At 50.8% G+C, this 15,234-nt stretch overlaps 1 protein-coding gene across 1 annotated transcript in view; it reads left to right on the top strand.

Moving 5' to 3' along the window:
* The window catches only part of Cngb1 (cyclic nucleotide gated channel subunit beta 1), a 53,654-nt gene extending 40,744 nt beyond the window's left edge, over positions 1 to 12,910 (top strand). Inside the window, exons 23-30 of the mRNA XM_069992284.1 lie at positions 1,905 to 2,046; positions 2,674 to 2,833; positions 4,197 to 4,294; positions 4,394 to 4,477; positions 6,506 to 6,624; positions 6,832 to 6,978; positions 9,591 to 9,813; positions 12,184 to 12,910. Of these exons, the coding sequence (XP_069848385.1) occupies positions 1,905 to 2,046; positions 2,674 to 2,833; positions 4,197 to 4,294; positions 4,394 to 4,477; positions 6,506 to 6,624; positions 6,832 to 6,978; positions 9,591 to 9,813; positions 12,184 to 12,402 (1,192 nt within the window). The 3' untranslated portion in view covers positions 12,403 to 12,910. The remainder of the gene's footprint in view (positions 1 to 1,904; positions 2,047 to 2,673; positions 2,834 to 4,196; positions 4,295 to 4,393; positions 4,478 to 6,505; positions 6,625 to 6,831; positions 6,979 to 9,590; positions 9,814 to 12,183) is intronic.
* The last annotated feature ends 2,324 nt before the right edge of the window (positions 12,911 to 15,234 follow it).

Raw genomic sequence — 15,234 nt, 5'->3', positions numbered from 1 at the left:
CACATCTCCTTCCTATCCCCATAGATCCCCAATCTTCCTGAGGACACAGGCCAGGCTGTTCACTGCAAGTACCCGGAAGGCACCTGGCTCTGTCCTAGCAGCTCCCGCTTTTCTTGCAGTCACCTGTGGAAGGCACTCCACTTAAGTCCTTATTAGAGGAGAAGGCTTAGAGTAGTAGAGAAATAGGTCCAGGCTATGTAGTTAGACAGTGACTTTGATCCCAGGCAGCCTGGCTATAGGGCCCAAATGCATAGTTAGCTGGTAGATGGAGCCCAGGAAGGCCAGGAAAGCTGACCATCACTGCCTGGCTGCCCTCCTGCTTTGCTGACTGCTGGGAGGGCTGACAGTGTGGACAGCGGTTCAAGGAGCTTTGTGATCATCAGCCACTGGAGGACCCTATTATCCATACTTCCTGTTCTGTTGGATTACCAGTCTGTGTTGGTAACTAATTGATGGTAATAAGACATCTCAGAGAATCAGTGTCCAACATTCCTGTTCCAGCTCTCGGACTTGCCAGCTGGTTCCCTTTGCCTTCAGGAGCCATAGTTTCACTATCTGGAAAATGGATGGGGAAGGGGAGCATCAGAAAAGATGGGCCTAGGTTTGAACTTGTGGTAGATCACCTACCTAGTAAGCACAAAGCTCCAAGTTCAAACTCCAGTAGTACTGAGAGCGAGAGACAGAGACAGAGACAGAGAGAAACAAAGAGAGGGCCAGAAGGTTGTCTTCAAGATATAGTTGTCCCTCAGTATTCATGAATATTGGCTCTATGATCCCAGGGGATAACAAAATCTATGGGTGGATGCCCAAGCCCTTTTATGAAGTGCAAATACACACACACACACACACACACACACACACACACACACACACCACACACACACACACACACACAGCCTCCTGAATTCTTTAATTCAACTCAAGATTCATTATAATACCCAATACAAATGCTATGTCAATAGTTGTTATACTGTGCTGTTTAGGAAACAATGAGCTGAACAAAGTCTGTTCATATTCAGTGCAAACCCAATTCTCCAAATGTTTTCCACTTGTGGTTGGTTGACCCTGTAGATGGAGGGCCGACAGTATCTTCCACCTTTAATGCTGCTCTGGCTTTCCATTAGCCAACACAAAAGCAAAAGAAAATTTTGTGGACCTTTTAGGGCCCAGCCATCAGGGCCAGTCTCTCCTCCCACCCAGCCTTCCGGATCTCCTGGAGCTTTGGGGAGTTAGTGTGCCATATACTTGCAAGTATAATAAACCTTAAAGGTTTATTTTGGTTCACAACTTCAGAGGTTACAGTCATGGTGGCAGGGTGGAGTCTAGCAGAGCATCTCACCTTATGGCAGCCAGCAAGCAGAGAGAGGAACAGACAGGAAGGGGCAGGGAACAAGGTAGATCCTTCACAGGCACAACACCCAGTGACCCACTTCCTCCATCCAGGCCCTGCCACTAAGTCCCCATCACCACCTCCCAATATTACCATCAAACTATGAGTCCATCCATGGACTTATCCACTGATGAGGGCAGAGCCTTCCTGATCTGGTCACATCCCCAAAGAGCCACTCTCACAAATAGTGCCTGCCTCAGAGACCAGGCCTTGGATATGTGAGCTTTTGGGGGTGGGAGGGGCATATCCAAATGGTATCACTGTGTGAGTGGGTGACCACAGGTCCCTGCAGAGTTGGCATAGAGCCACGTCTGAACTAGACCTTATCTTCAGACCTGCTCTGCAAACCTCTGCACCCTCTGCCTGGACTGGAGGCTGTTTTTGTGTATCCAGGTACTGTAACAGTACCCCCATTTTGCATCATGCAAAAGGTTCAGGAGGTGTCTGAGCCACACCCCCAAGGGTGGCAGAGCGAGTCCTGTGATAACCAGGGTTCCTTTTTTTCTCTTTCTAGTTACATTCGCTGCTATTACTGGGCCGTGAAGACTCTCATCACCATTGGGGGGCTGCCTGATCCCCAGACGCTCTTTGAAATTGTCTTCCAGCTGCTGAACTATTTCACTGGTGTCTTTGCTTTCTCTGTGATGATTGGACAGGTAGCTGGGACCCCACCCAAGCATCCTGGCCCCTCCCATGGGCCCGCCTCCCACCACAGGCCCCTCCCATCTATAGACACTCCCATCACAGACCCCTCCTACCTATAGACACTCCCACTGCAGGTCCCCCACCCCCATCTCTGTCAGAAGCATCCTCCTCTACACCCATGGCCCTGCCATGGGCACTGGACTACAAAAGGAGCCCAGAGTTCTGCGGGAGGGGGGAGAGCCTTCTCTGGATAGTGATATGAGTGTGGAGGGGGGGCCAAGAGGGAAGGCTACACAGTTTTCTGTAAGACTGAGGCCTTGGACTGTGTCCTTTCTAACAGGTGGGGCGGGAGGGAGGTCTTACATTCTAGTCCAAGCATGAGGTGACAATTAGAGTCCTCAAGCAACTTTTGGAGGGCAGCACCCTGAAAACAGAACTTGGGGCTCCTATTTCCTCCAGCACAGGGCGTGCATAGCTCCAATGAGGCACTCCCCACCTGGAAGAGCCCCTTCACCTGAGGCCAGCCTGAGCCAGCCGGCTTTCTCTTCCCACATCCCTGCAGAAGGCCGGCTTCCTCCCCCAGTAAAGCCTCCAATGTGTGGACTTCACTGTGAATGACACCTCAAACCCTGTTGTAGATGAGAGATGTGGTAGGTGCTGCCACCGCTGGCCAGACCTATTATCGCAGCTGCATGGACAGCACCGTGAAGTACATGAACTTCTACAAGATCCCCAGGTCCGTGCAGAACCGTGTCAAGACCTGGTACGAATACACCTGGCACTCCCAAGGCATGCTGGGTAAGCTGGCCATGCTCTGGAGGCCAACAGCCTCCCCCAGACAACCCTTGACACCTGGCACCCCATCTTGGGGTTCCTCCCTCATCCTCTGACTCTGAGGTCCTGACCCCTCGGGCCTCCTTGGCTGTGACCCCAATATTGGTGTGAGAGGCCCTAGCAAGGTCTGTGAGGTGAACGAAGCTGGACGGTCCTGCGTTCCCAAAGCCTGAAGGCTTTGTTTTCTGGATGCCCTTTCTCTATACCCGACCTGCCTTGAGACACAGCTCTATCCAAGGTCAACGTACAGATTAACCAGGGAAGCAATCAGGCATGATAGTCCACTCAAGGGGCTGGGGCAGGCAGATGGCAAGTTCAAGGCCAACCCGGGCTATAAAGTGAAACCCGTGTCATAAAAATAAATAAATAAATAAAAATCAGCCAGGTGCTGATGGCTTACGCCTGTAAGCCTAGCTACTCAGGGGGATGAGATCTGGGGATTGTGGTTTGAAGCCAGCCTGGGCAAGAAAGTCTGTGAGATTCTTGCCTCCAATTAACCACCAAAAAGCTGGAAGTAGAGTTGTGGCTCAAGAGGTAGAGCACTAGCCTTGAGCACAAAAGCTCAGGGACAGTGTCCAGGCCCTGAATTCAAGCCCCACGATTAGCGCGCACACACATACACACACACACACACACACACACACACACACACACACACACACACACACACACGAAAACAAAAAGGGCCAAGGGAGTATAAAACATAAAAATCAGAGAAGGAGGAGGTCTCCTGTCCGTCCATTTCCTCCCCCACCCTCCTTCCTCACCTGTGTTCTGCAGGTACTCCAGTGAGCCTGCTCTGGCTACAGCCTACCTCCACTCTGACCTGTGGCTGTGTGGCCCCATCAAGGCATTGCTGCTCAGGATGACAGCTGTTACCCATCTTACCTCTATTGGGGCTGGGAGGGCTGAGTGCAATGATCTTGGAAAATGCGCTCTAAACCCTGGCACATGGTCAGCCAGTTCTAACATCTGGTCTGAGGGGAACAGCCCATAAACAATTGCAGTTTGGGGGTGAGAGGTGCTATGGCACACAGACTGCTAACATAGAAGCAGAGGGGGGTGTGGGCAGGCTTCCTGGAGGAGGTGACATTGGTGCTGGATTTTGAAGAGTAACTAGGAGTTAGGGACGTTGTCAGAGGGACTGGTGTGGACAAAATCTCAGAGAGGAGACATCACTCTTGGGAGCAGGAATGGTCGCATGTGGCAGGGGAAGGTGTGAATGTGCGTTGATCTGTGCGGGTGGGTGAGCCGGTTGCAGAAGCTCAGCCTGGGTGTGTGGGGGCTGGCCTGGCCCTGCTCTGACCCCTCGGGGTCCCCTTCACAGATGAGTCGGAGCTGATGGTGCAGCTTCCAGACAAGATGCGCCTGGACCTGGCCATCGACGTGAACTATGACATCGTCAGCAAAGTGGCACTCTTTCAGGTACCCCTCCCCGGACACCCTCATCCTCAGGAGTGGGGCACCCCAAACCCAAACCTTCCTCTAAAGGGACTCCTCCCTCTCCTCCCTTCCCTGGGGCAGGGCTGTGACCGGCAGATGATCTTCGACATGCTCAAGAGACTTCGCTCGGTGGTCTACCTGCCCAATGACTACGTGTGCAAGAAGGTGAGTCTGGGCGCTGCCTGGGAGCCCGGGTGGCTCAGGGTCTGCAAGTCGGGCAGAGCCAGGCTCCTGGGGAGCTGCTGGCCTGGGAATGGGAGGCTGTGTCCAACTGTGGATGTGAATGCAGATGTGCACAGGGGGCTCTGCCAGGCATTTCCCAAGCTCCCTCTCCCTGGGGATGTGGTAGCTGGGGTGAGGGGTGAAGAGCCTGCCCTACAGGGGTGGAGGAGCCTGAAAGGGGTCCTGCCTGTGTCTCCAGAGAGGCTTCCAAGGCCTCAGTCTTCCCATCACAAAAATGGGGCCGGAGGGGAGGCAGCTCCCGAGGCTGCTACCTCAGCCTCTCCATTAGATAGTAGTAGCCTTCTGGTCCCACATCCTGGGATCCAGGACAGAGACGTGTTGATAGATGTTTTCTGATCTTTTTAAGTCGAACTATTCCCTAACCTTTAAAAATTGGAAGATTTAGGCCTGGCATTGTGGTATATGCCTATAATCCCATCACTCGGGAGGCTGAAGCAGGAGAATCGCACATTGTAGGCTACCTGGTGAGACTCTTAAACAAAACAAAACACAAAGGCGATATCACACTAAAGTCCAGATGAGTAATTGAAAAATAGAATAAATGCCCATTCAGGGTCCCCCTTCCCACAACATCCAGAGGAGGGGCTCCCCTAGCGTGGGGACACTTGTGTCCTCTCTGGATGCCCCAGGCCCCACTCCCCAGTTTCCTCCCAGGGAAAACATGGCTTTAAACCTGGGAAACAGTGTCCACAGCCCTTTCTGCTCCCTGCCTTTGGGATTCAAGGTCACTGAGGTCAAGGGGACAGAAACCTAGGTCTCAGTTCTCTTGGTTAGAGTTGTTCATAAGGCTGAGTGCGCATACCAGGGTGAAAATATTGCCCAAGCAGGCACTGTAAGATTGAGGACCCCTGTCTCTAGGTGGGTAGTGTGCCACCTAGCGTTGAACTTTCTGGAGGCAGAGAACCAGGGAAGAGGAAGAAAAGGGTGCTGCAGAGGGCTGAGATTTCTTTGTTTCTTTGTTTGTTTGTTTGTTGTAATAGGATCTCATTGTGTAGCCCTCCTGGCCTCTAATTCTCCACGTTCTTGTCTCAGATTTCCCAATGATTGGATCATAGGCCTGTACTACAATGTCCAGCCCAATGGCTGGGAATTTAAAGCTGCGACCTTAGAGACGATTCAGTGTATTGGAATAGTACTGTAATCTGCCAGACATTGAAGTGAGACTTCTCAGCTGCGCAGCCTTGGGCAGGTGGCTTATCCTCTCTGGGATCTGTCTCAGGGAGGAAGTAAGGCTTTCCGTGTAGTGGAGTTGTCAGGATTGGATAAGCAGGGCACTGTGCCTGGCACAGGGTGGGCATGATTGCTGCTGTTCTTGTCTGTGCGGTGATGTAATTTTCTGTGGGGGAGAGGAGGCCATTGTGGTGCTGGGGAAACTATAGTTGAGTTAAAGTGGGTGCCGGGTGAGCACTATGCCCTCTGCTTCCCTGGTCAGCACTGACATTCTCTCTGGAACATTGGTAGGCTGGTGGTCAGTGGGGAACCCTCACATCTTGATTCTGTGTCAGACCAAACACAGAAACAAGGAAATTCAACTCTCTTCCTTCCCACAGAGAGGTAGAGGTAAGGTGTGTGTGTGTGTGTGTGTGTGTGTGTGTGTGAGAGAGAGAGAGAGAGAGAGAGAGAGAGAGAGAGAGAGAGAGAGAGAGAGATGACCAGGAAACATTTGTTGAAAACAATAAAGTAACAGAGGACCAAGTGTGTGGTATGTACTCCTGTAATCCCAGCACTCTGGAGGCTAAGGCAGGCAGATCTCAGTGCCCATTCCTGATGCTACAACTTGTCTGTTATATGGAGTGGGGAGACAAGGGTTCTGTCCCCAGTGCACAGAGGAAGTGATCGGCCCCCACCTTGGGACACTGAGTGGTGGTGCAGGGCTTGGATGAGCCTCAATGTTTCCTTACTGGGTCTCTGTGAGGGACAGCAAAGGGGCTCAGTAGTCCTCTGTTCCAGGGGGAGATTGGCCGTGAAATGTACATCATCCAGGCTGGGCAGGTGCAGGTGCTGGGCGGCCCGGACGGGAAGGCTGTGCTGGTGACGCTCAAAGCCGGATCTGTGTTTGGAGAGATAAGGTCAGAGGGGCGAGGGTAAAGCGTGAGCTCTGAACAAAAGCTGGAGGGATTCTGGAACTTTGGGGGACTGGCCCCTGCTGCAAAGCACAAGGCTGGGACTCTCACGGGCCTTGGGGTGTGGCCCTGAGAGGGTAGGGGATGACAGAGTTGAATGTGGTCAGGACTACAGCCTCGGAGTGGCCTCACCTCCTTCCCTCTTCGTCCCAGCTTGCTGGCGGTTGGGGGAGGGAACCGGCGCACAGCCAATGTCGTGGCTCACGGCTTCACCAACCTCTTCATTCTGGACAAGAAGGACTTGAATGAAATTTTAGTGCATTATCCTGAATCTCAGAAGTTACTCCGGAAGAAGGCCAGGTACAGAATTGACTTTTTTTTTTCATTTGTGTGTGTGTGCATGTGTGTGTGTGTGTGTGTATGTGTGTACACTTGTGTGCCAAGTGCCAGTGGCTCATGGCTTATGGCTGTAATCCTAGCTAGTCAGGAGGTTGAGGAGGTTGAGATCTGAGGATTAAGATTCAAAGTTGGGCTGGAAAAGTGGCTCAGTGGTAGAGTGTTTGCCTCTCATGCATGAGACCCTGGTTTGGTTCCTCGGCACCACATAAGCAGAAAAAGCTGGAAGAAGAGCTGTGGCTCAAGTGGTAGAACGCTAGCCTTGAGCTGAAGAGCTAAGGGATAGCACCCAAACACCCAGGCCCAGAGTTCAAGCCCCACAACCAGAAGAAAAAAAAAAGATTCAAAGTCAACTTGAACAAGAAAGTCAGCTAGACTCTCCAATTATCCACCAAAAAGCCAGAAGTGGAGCTGTGGCTCAAGTGCTAGAGCACTAGCCTTGAACAAAAAAGCTAAGGGAGAGTGCCCAGCCCTAAGATCAAGCCCCAGGATCAATACACACACACACACACACACACACACACACACACACACACACACACACACACACACACACACACACACACACACACACACAGATGTTAAACTGGTATTATGGTATATACCTGTAATCTCTGTACTCAGGAGGCTGAGGCAGGAAGATCACAAGTTCAAGGCCAGCCTGGGCTCCATGATGAGACCCCCCCCTCAGCCCTCCAATCTCAAAAAATTAACAACAACAACATTCCCAGCAACAATTAAAAAAAAAAAAGAAGCTAAGAAGCTGGGCACTGGTGGCTCACAGCTGTAATACTAGCTACTCAGGAGGCTGAGATCTGAGAATCGAGGTTCAAAGCCAGCCTAAGCAGGAAAGTCTGTGAGATTCTTATCTCCAATTAGCCACGAGAAAACTGGAAGTGGCACTGTGGCTCAAGTAGTTCAGGGCTAGCCTGGAGCTGAAGAGCTGAGGAACAGCACCCAGGCCCAGAGTTCAGGCCCCATGACTGGAAAAAAAAAAAAAAAAAAAGCTAAGGATAGGACTGAGATTACTACAGCACCTTTATCAAAATCAGGACCTTTATGCTGGAGTCAGAGCTATTATCTCATCAGTAATCCATAGGCAAATTTTCCTAATTGTCCCAAAAGTATCACTTATAGTTTTTTGCTTTTCTTCTTTTCTTCCGGATCAAGTCTGGGGTCTTGCACTGCATGACGATACCCATATCCTTGTCCCCATGACCTGGGATGGTTCCTCAGTAGGTTGGGGGCTTGGCAATCTACTGGGGCTGTCTCATCATCTGAACAGGGGCATTAACTGCCCTCCTCTAGAATGTCCAGAAGCCGGCTTGGCCTTCTGAGCTGGCCAGCACAGCGTAGCTTGCAGCAGTTCCTGGGGGTCATTGTTTTGTGCTATTTTGCACCAGAGTGAGCCTTCCTGAATTATGGACTCAAATAACACAGGTGGCAGGGCAGGGCTGGGGCCTGTGAGGCCTCTGATGAATTATCCTGTTTGTATTCTCTGGCTGAGTGAGGAGGTGGGGGGGAGGGCAGGGAGAAAATGCAAATCTTGGTCAATTAATATCACTATGCACAATTTAAACCCATTGCCTCTGATTAGATAAGCAGCCAGTAATGGCCTCATTTTTAAACAAACAAGTTATGCTGGCAGCCTGATGAATGAATTTGCCAATTAGTAGTCTAGACCCGCAAGATTGCAGGCGAAATTCATTTGTTCTTGGGCCAAGTTGCTCATCACACATTCCCAGCACGCGGAGTCCCACAGAAAGACAGGGCTTCTGTGTGATGGGAAATTCTGCGTGTACTGAGAGACACTGGGTGCTCCACTGCAGTCGATCAGGGCTATGATGCTGCCTGTACCACTTACTGGCAACCTCAGCCATGTGGCTCCCACACCCACTCCGAGTCTCAGTTTTGTCCAACTGTCAGGGGCACAAGAATCAGCATGAATTAGAGGCATGGCTCAAGTGGTAGAGTGCCCACTGTGAGCAGACAAAGCTTTGAGAGAGCAAGAAGTCCTGAGTTCAACCCTGGTACACACACACACACACACACACACACACACACACACACACACACGTATCTAGGGCTGCAGGTGTAGCTCAGTGATAGAACACTTTTTCCAAGCATTCAAGATGCCTTGGGAAAATAATTATGCAAACAACCACAAAACACCTTTTCAAAGCTATCAGAATGCCTGATAATTGTGCAGAAGGGAAGAATCCATGAACACGCATTTGGTTAGCATGTGCAAGGCCCCAGCTCCCATCCCAACCCCTCAAAAAACCAGAGTTCTCAGCTGGGTACCGATGGCTCATGTCTGTAATCCGAGCTACTCAAGAGGCTGAGATTGACCATCCAGTCTCAAGGCTAGCCCAGGCAAGAAAGTCTGTGTGACTCATCTCTAATTAACCACCCAAGAAACCAGAAGTGGAGCTGTGGCTCAAGTAGTAGAGTTAAGTAGCCTTGAGCAGAAACGCTAAGGGACAATGCCCAAGACCTAGTACCCCTCCACATTCTCCCCCCTCCAAAAACCTACCCAGATCTCTTGCCCCATAAAGAGTATGGCTCTCTTTCAGGCGTATGCTGAGGAGTAACAACAAGCCCAAAGAACAGAAGAGTGTACTCATCCTCCCCCCACGTGCGGGCACCCCCAAACTCTTCAATGCGGCTCTGGCTGCAGCAGGAAAGATGGGGGCTAAGGGAGCCAAAGGCGGTGGCAAGCTCGCCCACCTCCGGGCCCGGCTGAAGGAGCTGGCGGCGCTGGAGGCAGCAGCAAGAGAGCAGCAGTTGCTGGAACAGGTAACTGGGGTGGGGGCCCAGTCACAGATTTGCACCAGGGAGAGGTTGAGACCCCTGAGCAAGGGCCATTCAGTGGTAAGGACTGCTTCCTTGCAAATGACAGAAGGCAAGGAAGTTCAAATTAGCTTGAGAATATAGAGAGATTTGGGATCCACTAATTGACAAGTTCTGATCAGACTCCATCCAAAAGCCTGGGGCAGCCAGGTACCCGTGGCTTCTGCCTATAATCCTAGCTACTTGGGATGCTGAGATCTGAGGATTGTGGCTCAAAGCCAGCCTGGGCAGGAAAGTCTTATTGCCAATCAATCATCAAAAAGCTGCAAGTGGAGCTATGGCTCAAGTGGTAGAGCGCTAGCCTTGAGCACAAAAGTTCAAGGACAGTGCCCAGGCTCTGAGTTCAAGCTCCAGTACTGGCATCACACACACACACACACACACACACACACACACACACACACACACACACACACACACACACGGCCCAGCTTAGCCTATGGAACTAGTTTTCCCAGGTAGATGGCTATGTGTGGGAACTCACCCTCCTTGGGGTAACCCAACAGGAAGCACAGCCAGGACAGAACCAGAACACATGCAAGTTCCGAGGAATGTTCAGTAATCTGGGATGGGGTTGGGAGACCTGGGTCACACATGTGCCCAGTCCTGGGCCAAGAATGGGGGGAAGGTGAGCCCCAAGGGGAACCCCTGGCACTCTTGCCGAGGTCTGAGGATGGAGGCTGACCTCCCCAGGTGACAGTGGTGTTCTCCTCTGCTCCACACTGCGTCTGTGACAGCTGAAACTATTTGAAAGGAAAAATCCCACAGTTAGGCACAGGACCACTGCCCCCCACTCTCAGAAATGTAAAGGAAATATTCAAATGAGCTCTGGGACTTTTTTTTTTTTCTCTGTGACTAAAGCCAAGAATGTCAAGTAGAATAATTGCACTAATTATGTCTGTTCATGACTATCCTTTGGGAAGGCTACTTAGTGAACGAGGATTGGGGGAGGGCAGGGGAGACTGGCAACACGGGAGCGACCGAGCTCAGAGGGGGCCCAATAAATTCAGCCTCAATCCAGGCTACTGTGAGTCAGAGGATCCACTCTGGGGGTCATTTGGCAGCCAGAGTCTGTCACGTGACATCCAAGCTACGTGTCAGCTAGCTGCTCAGAGGTGAATGCGGTGTGCATGCGTGTTCTAATAAAAGGCTTTCTCCTGCACTTGACAACAGCCAGGGCTGAATAGCGGGAGCTCAAGGCAAATCCCAGCGCTGTCACTGTGAACCAGGGAGGTCCCCCAGCTCTCTGAGACCCACGTGCTCATGGTGGCCATGCGGGCTGTAAAGCCTTTGGTGACAGCTCTTCCTCAGCCTTCCCATGGTTCTCCTGGCTCTGGCCTGAGTTCTGCAAGTTCAAAATCCTGTCTGAGCATCCCATCCTAGAAGGGCATTGGCAGGGCTTAGCGTGAACAGAGCAGGGTGCAACCGGGCGCCAAAGCACCCAGGAACAGTGAGACAGCAGATCACCAAAGCCACCGTGGTGCCTTGGCTTCTAGAAGAATCCTGTCCCCTCCTACTGCCATCATCCCCTTCCCGCAAAGCCTTACTGTTGAGCAAATCTTCGGGGAACTCTAGTCCTCATAGCCACTCTTCTTCCAGGGGTGCTGAGCAGCTGAGGCCCCCCTCTAGACGCACACACTGGGGTCTGTTCCCTCCCCAGTTTCCTTCCCTGTACGGATAGGGCCAGAGAGAGCCACAGGGCTCACGGGCATCCACAAAGGCTTGTTCATTATACCCAGCTACAGCTCTGCCAGTGCCTGTTGAGGCTGCACAGGGTAGAGGCTGTAGGCACCCACCAAGTCCCCAAACAAGGGTCAGTTCGGCCCAATGGCAGGCCTCAGAAGGGTGGCCAGGCTGCCATGCCAGTCCCCTGCTTGCGTCACCTTTACCCAGGTCTTAGATTTCCTCACTGCCCCGGGACTGGCTATCCAAAGTAACAGGGGAGGGCAGGGGAGGGGGCAGGCAGGATGGCTCAGCCTTTTGAGGCCCTTGATGGCCCTTCCTCATGGGCATCCCTCACCTCCATGCATGGGACAGGGCCTGAACTAAAGCCTTCACCCGGGCTTGCAGCCTATGACCCAAGAATTAAAAATGTCCCCAAGGCTTTCCATGAAATGTCACTGGGCCTTTCATCCTTCAACGTTCTGGTGATCCATTCTGTGCCTCCCAAATGCCGGTGATGCTCAGTTCCAGGACCCTGCCAGGCCTCCCAGGGCCTGTCTGTCTAGTCTCCTGGGAAGTGGGAACAGGAGCTGGCTCAGGCCCCTCCCAGCCCCCGGAGGAGATGCCTCACCACACACCCTTACTGGATTTCAGGCCAAGAGCGCACAAGAAGCCGCTGGAGAGGGAGAGGCAGGCTCGGGCCCTGCAGATCAGACGGCTCCCCCAGAACCCCAAGAGCCCACAACCACTCAGCCTCCACCCCCACCAGCATCCAAGCCTGAAGGAGGCAGCGAGAAAGACGCAGAGGCGGCCAGGCCCTCGCAGCTGTCCGTGGAGGTGACGGAAGAGAAGAAGGAGGAGGAGGCAGAGTGAGGTGCCAAGTGTGCCCCGCTTCTTCCCTGCCTGGCTGAGCCCGTGTGTCCCCATCTGTGTAGGTCCCCCCTAGAATCCCAGGACACCTTGGGTCAGGCCGAGGTGTGGAAATCAAATGTCACCACATGATGTCCCTAAGCTCCTGCGGTCCCTGGGGACCCCTGGCTCCTCCCTCTCCCCACCCCGCCGATTACTGTTTTATGGAACAAGATGATTTTCCACTTTGAACGTTGCTGGGCAGAGGTCAGAATGGGGTGTGGACACCAAGGGAAGTTGGAGAAGGGAACCCATGGCAATAGGGTCCTACAGAAATAGCCTCTCTGTTCCAACGCTACAAAACAAGCCAGGTGTGGTGGGACACACCTGTAACCCTAGTACTAGGAGCTGAGGCAGGAGGGTCTGAGTTCAAGTCCAGCCTGGGCTACATAGTATCTCAAAACAAGCAAGCAAACAAAAAGTAGAAAACACTGCAGGAGAGAGGGGGCAGCTATGCTGGTTAGCAGCACAGGAGTGCTGGCATCCTGGCCTGCACATGGGGCGGGCATGCCCTTGCTGGATGGTCCCTTCGGAAGGGCCAGGCAGCCCAGCCGGTGTCAGGCTGGGCTCCTTGGATCAGCCTCCCTGAGTAGCTGTGACTACACTTGACCACATCCAGCTCCAGGCACACATGACCACATCCAGCTCCTTTTGTTTTGTTTCTGAAATCTAAACTGTTGTTTCCAATTTTGTTTTGGAATCTGTTCCTCATCAGTAGATACAGGATATGCTTATAGCTTTGGGATAGTAGTGCATGCCTGTAATCCCGGCACTCAGGAAACTGAGGCAGGAGGACCATGAGTTAGAAGCTAGCCTGGGCTATATAGCAAGACTTTTGTCAAAAACAGAAACAAACAAACAAACAAAAAAATCCAGGAGCTGGTGGCTCACGCCTGTAATCCTAGCTACTCACGAGGCTGAGATCTGAGGATCATAGTTCAAAGCCACTCTGGGCAGAAAAGTCCATGAGACTCTTATCTTCAATAAACTACTCAGAAACAGCCAGAAGTGGCACTGTGGCTCAAGTGGTAGAGTGCTAGCCTTGAGCAAAAAGAGGCTTGGGGACAGTATCCAGGCCCCGAGTTCAAGCCTCAGGACCAGCAAAGAAAAACAAAACACAAACAGAAAAGAGAAAAGCTGGGTGCTCATAGCTCGTGCCTGTAATCTGAGGATCACATCAAAACTAGCAAGAGCATACAAATCTTATCTCCAATTAACCAGCAAAAAGCAGAAGTGGAATGCGGCGCAAGTAGTAGAGCACCAGCCCTGAGCAGAAAAAAACAACAATGAGGCTGGCATGCCTGTTTGTTCAGTTCTCAGTGCTGGCATACGTACATACGTGTGTGTACATGCAATGTACACTCATTTACTCATGGTGGGAATCTATTTGCTTGGTATGAATGTATTGTGACATCAAAACCACTCAACTGCAATGTTTCCCAACTTACATTGTCAATATTATTGCTACAAAAAAAAAAAAAAAAAAAGTCTTGTCCAGGGCCTGGAGGGTAGAGTGCTTGCCAAGCATGCATGAAGCTCTGGATTCCACCCCATTCTATACTTCAAATACTTGCTACTCTTTCTAACTGCGGGGAGTCTTGGAGTTGGGGGAAATCTTTTCACCCTTACCATCTGCATTTGTCATTCACAAATTTGTATCATCTCTTCGAAGACTGAGCACAGAGTTGCTGAAATACTTTAGCAAGAATTTCAGATATTACTATAAAATAAACATAGCTTCCAGTAGATGGCAAAATGTTCCAACAGCACCTTTACACTGTGAGATCCTATTTTATAAGGAGTCTTTTTTTTTTTTTTACATGAATGTACTTAATCTTTTAGATGTCAGTCCTGGAATATCTAGTGCTTATTATATAAAGTAAGAGATTCATACATTTCTTAAGGATTGTCCAGGAAGGAAAAATTCATTGGAAACGAGATTAGCTGAGTCTCAGATAAATTGAGTTGGAGACGAGTTATTCTCCAAATGATTCGGACTGATTGGTTGCAGAGGTGTGAATGGTACAGTTGCAACATTTTGCAAGTCTCCTGTAAAAGCAGAATGTTTATGGATATATCTGCCTCACTGCTGAGTAAAATGCCTCGGTGTTTCTACGTCTTTCTAGAAAATGAATAGCAAGATATTTTTTTAAACTATGTAGATACTTTAAGCCAAGAAGCTGCTTAAAATTTTATTCTCAAAATGTTCAGTACTGGGACTATTTAAATAGGTTTTCTTAGTCATCATGAACACTTTATGTATACTCAGACTTTCCTATTACAATGCATTTTAATTAAAATATTTAGACAAATAGTCTGGGCTGGTGGATTCATTTTGAAAAAAAAAAAAGTTGAAGGGGGTGGGGGAAGAACAGGGGCCTAATCCTAGCTACTCAAGAGGCTGAGATCTGAGGACTGAGGTTCGAAGCCAGTCTGGGCAGAAAAATCCCCAAGACACTTATTTCCAATGAACCAGTAAAAAGCTGAAAGTGGAAGTGTGGGTTAAGTGGTAGAGCACTAGCCAGTCTTGAGTGAAAAAGCTCAGAGAAAGCATGAGGTTCCAGTACACACACACACACACACACACACACACACACACACACACACACACACACAAACACACACACACATACACACACACACACACACACACGAGTGATGTGTGATAATACCTTTGTAGAACTACTGAGTCTCCTGTCCCCTTGATAAAGCTCAGGGGTCATCTCCCATAGACATCCTTGGGCCTTGACTCTATCCTGTACCCCTGCAACTGAGTGATGTTCTCAGCAAACCTCC

Source organism: Dipodomys merriami, unplaced genomic scaffold (assembly GCF_024711535.1).
Source record: "Dipodomys merriami isolate MVZ:Mamm:240054 unplaced genomic scaffold, mDipMer1.0.p SCAF_41, whole genome shotgun sequence".
NCBI lineage: Eukaryota > Metazoa > Chordata > Mammalia > Rodentia > Heteromyidae > Dipodomys > Dipodomys merriami.
Note: the sequence above shows the minus strand (reverse complement) of the source record. Positions and strands in the feature narration are given on the sequence as shown.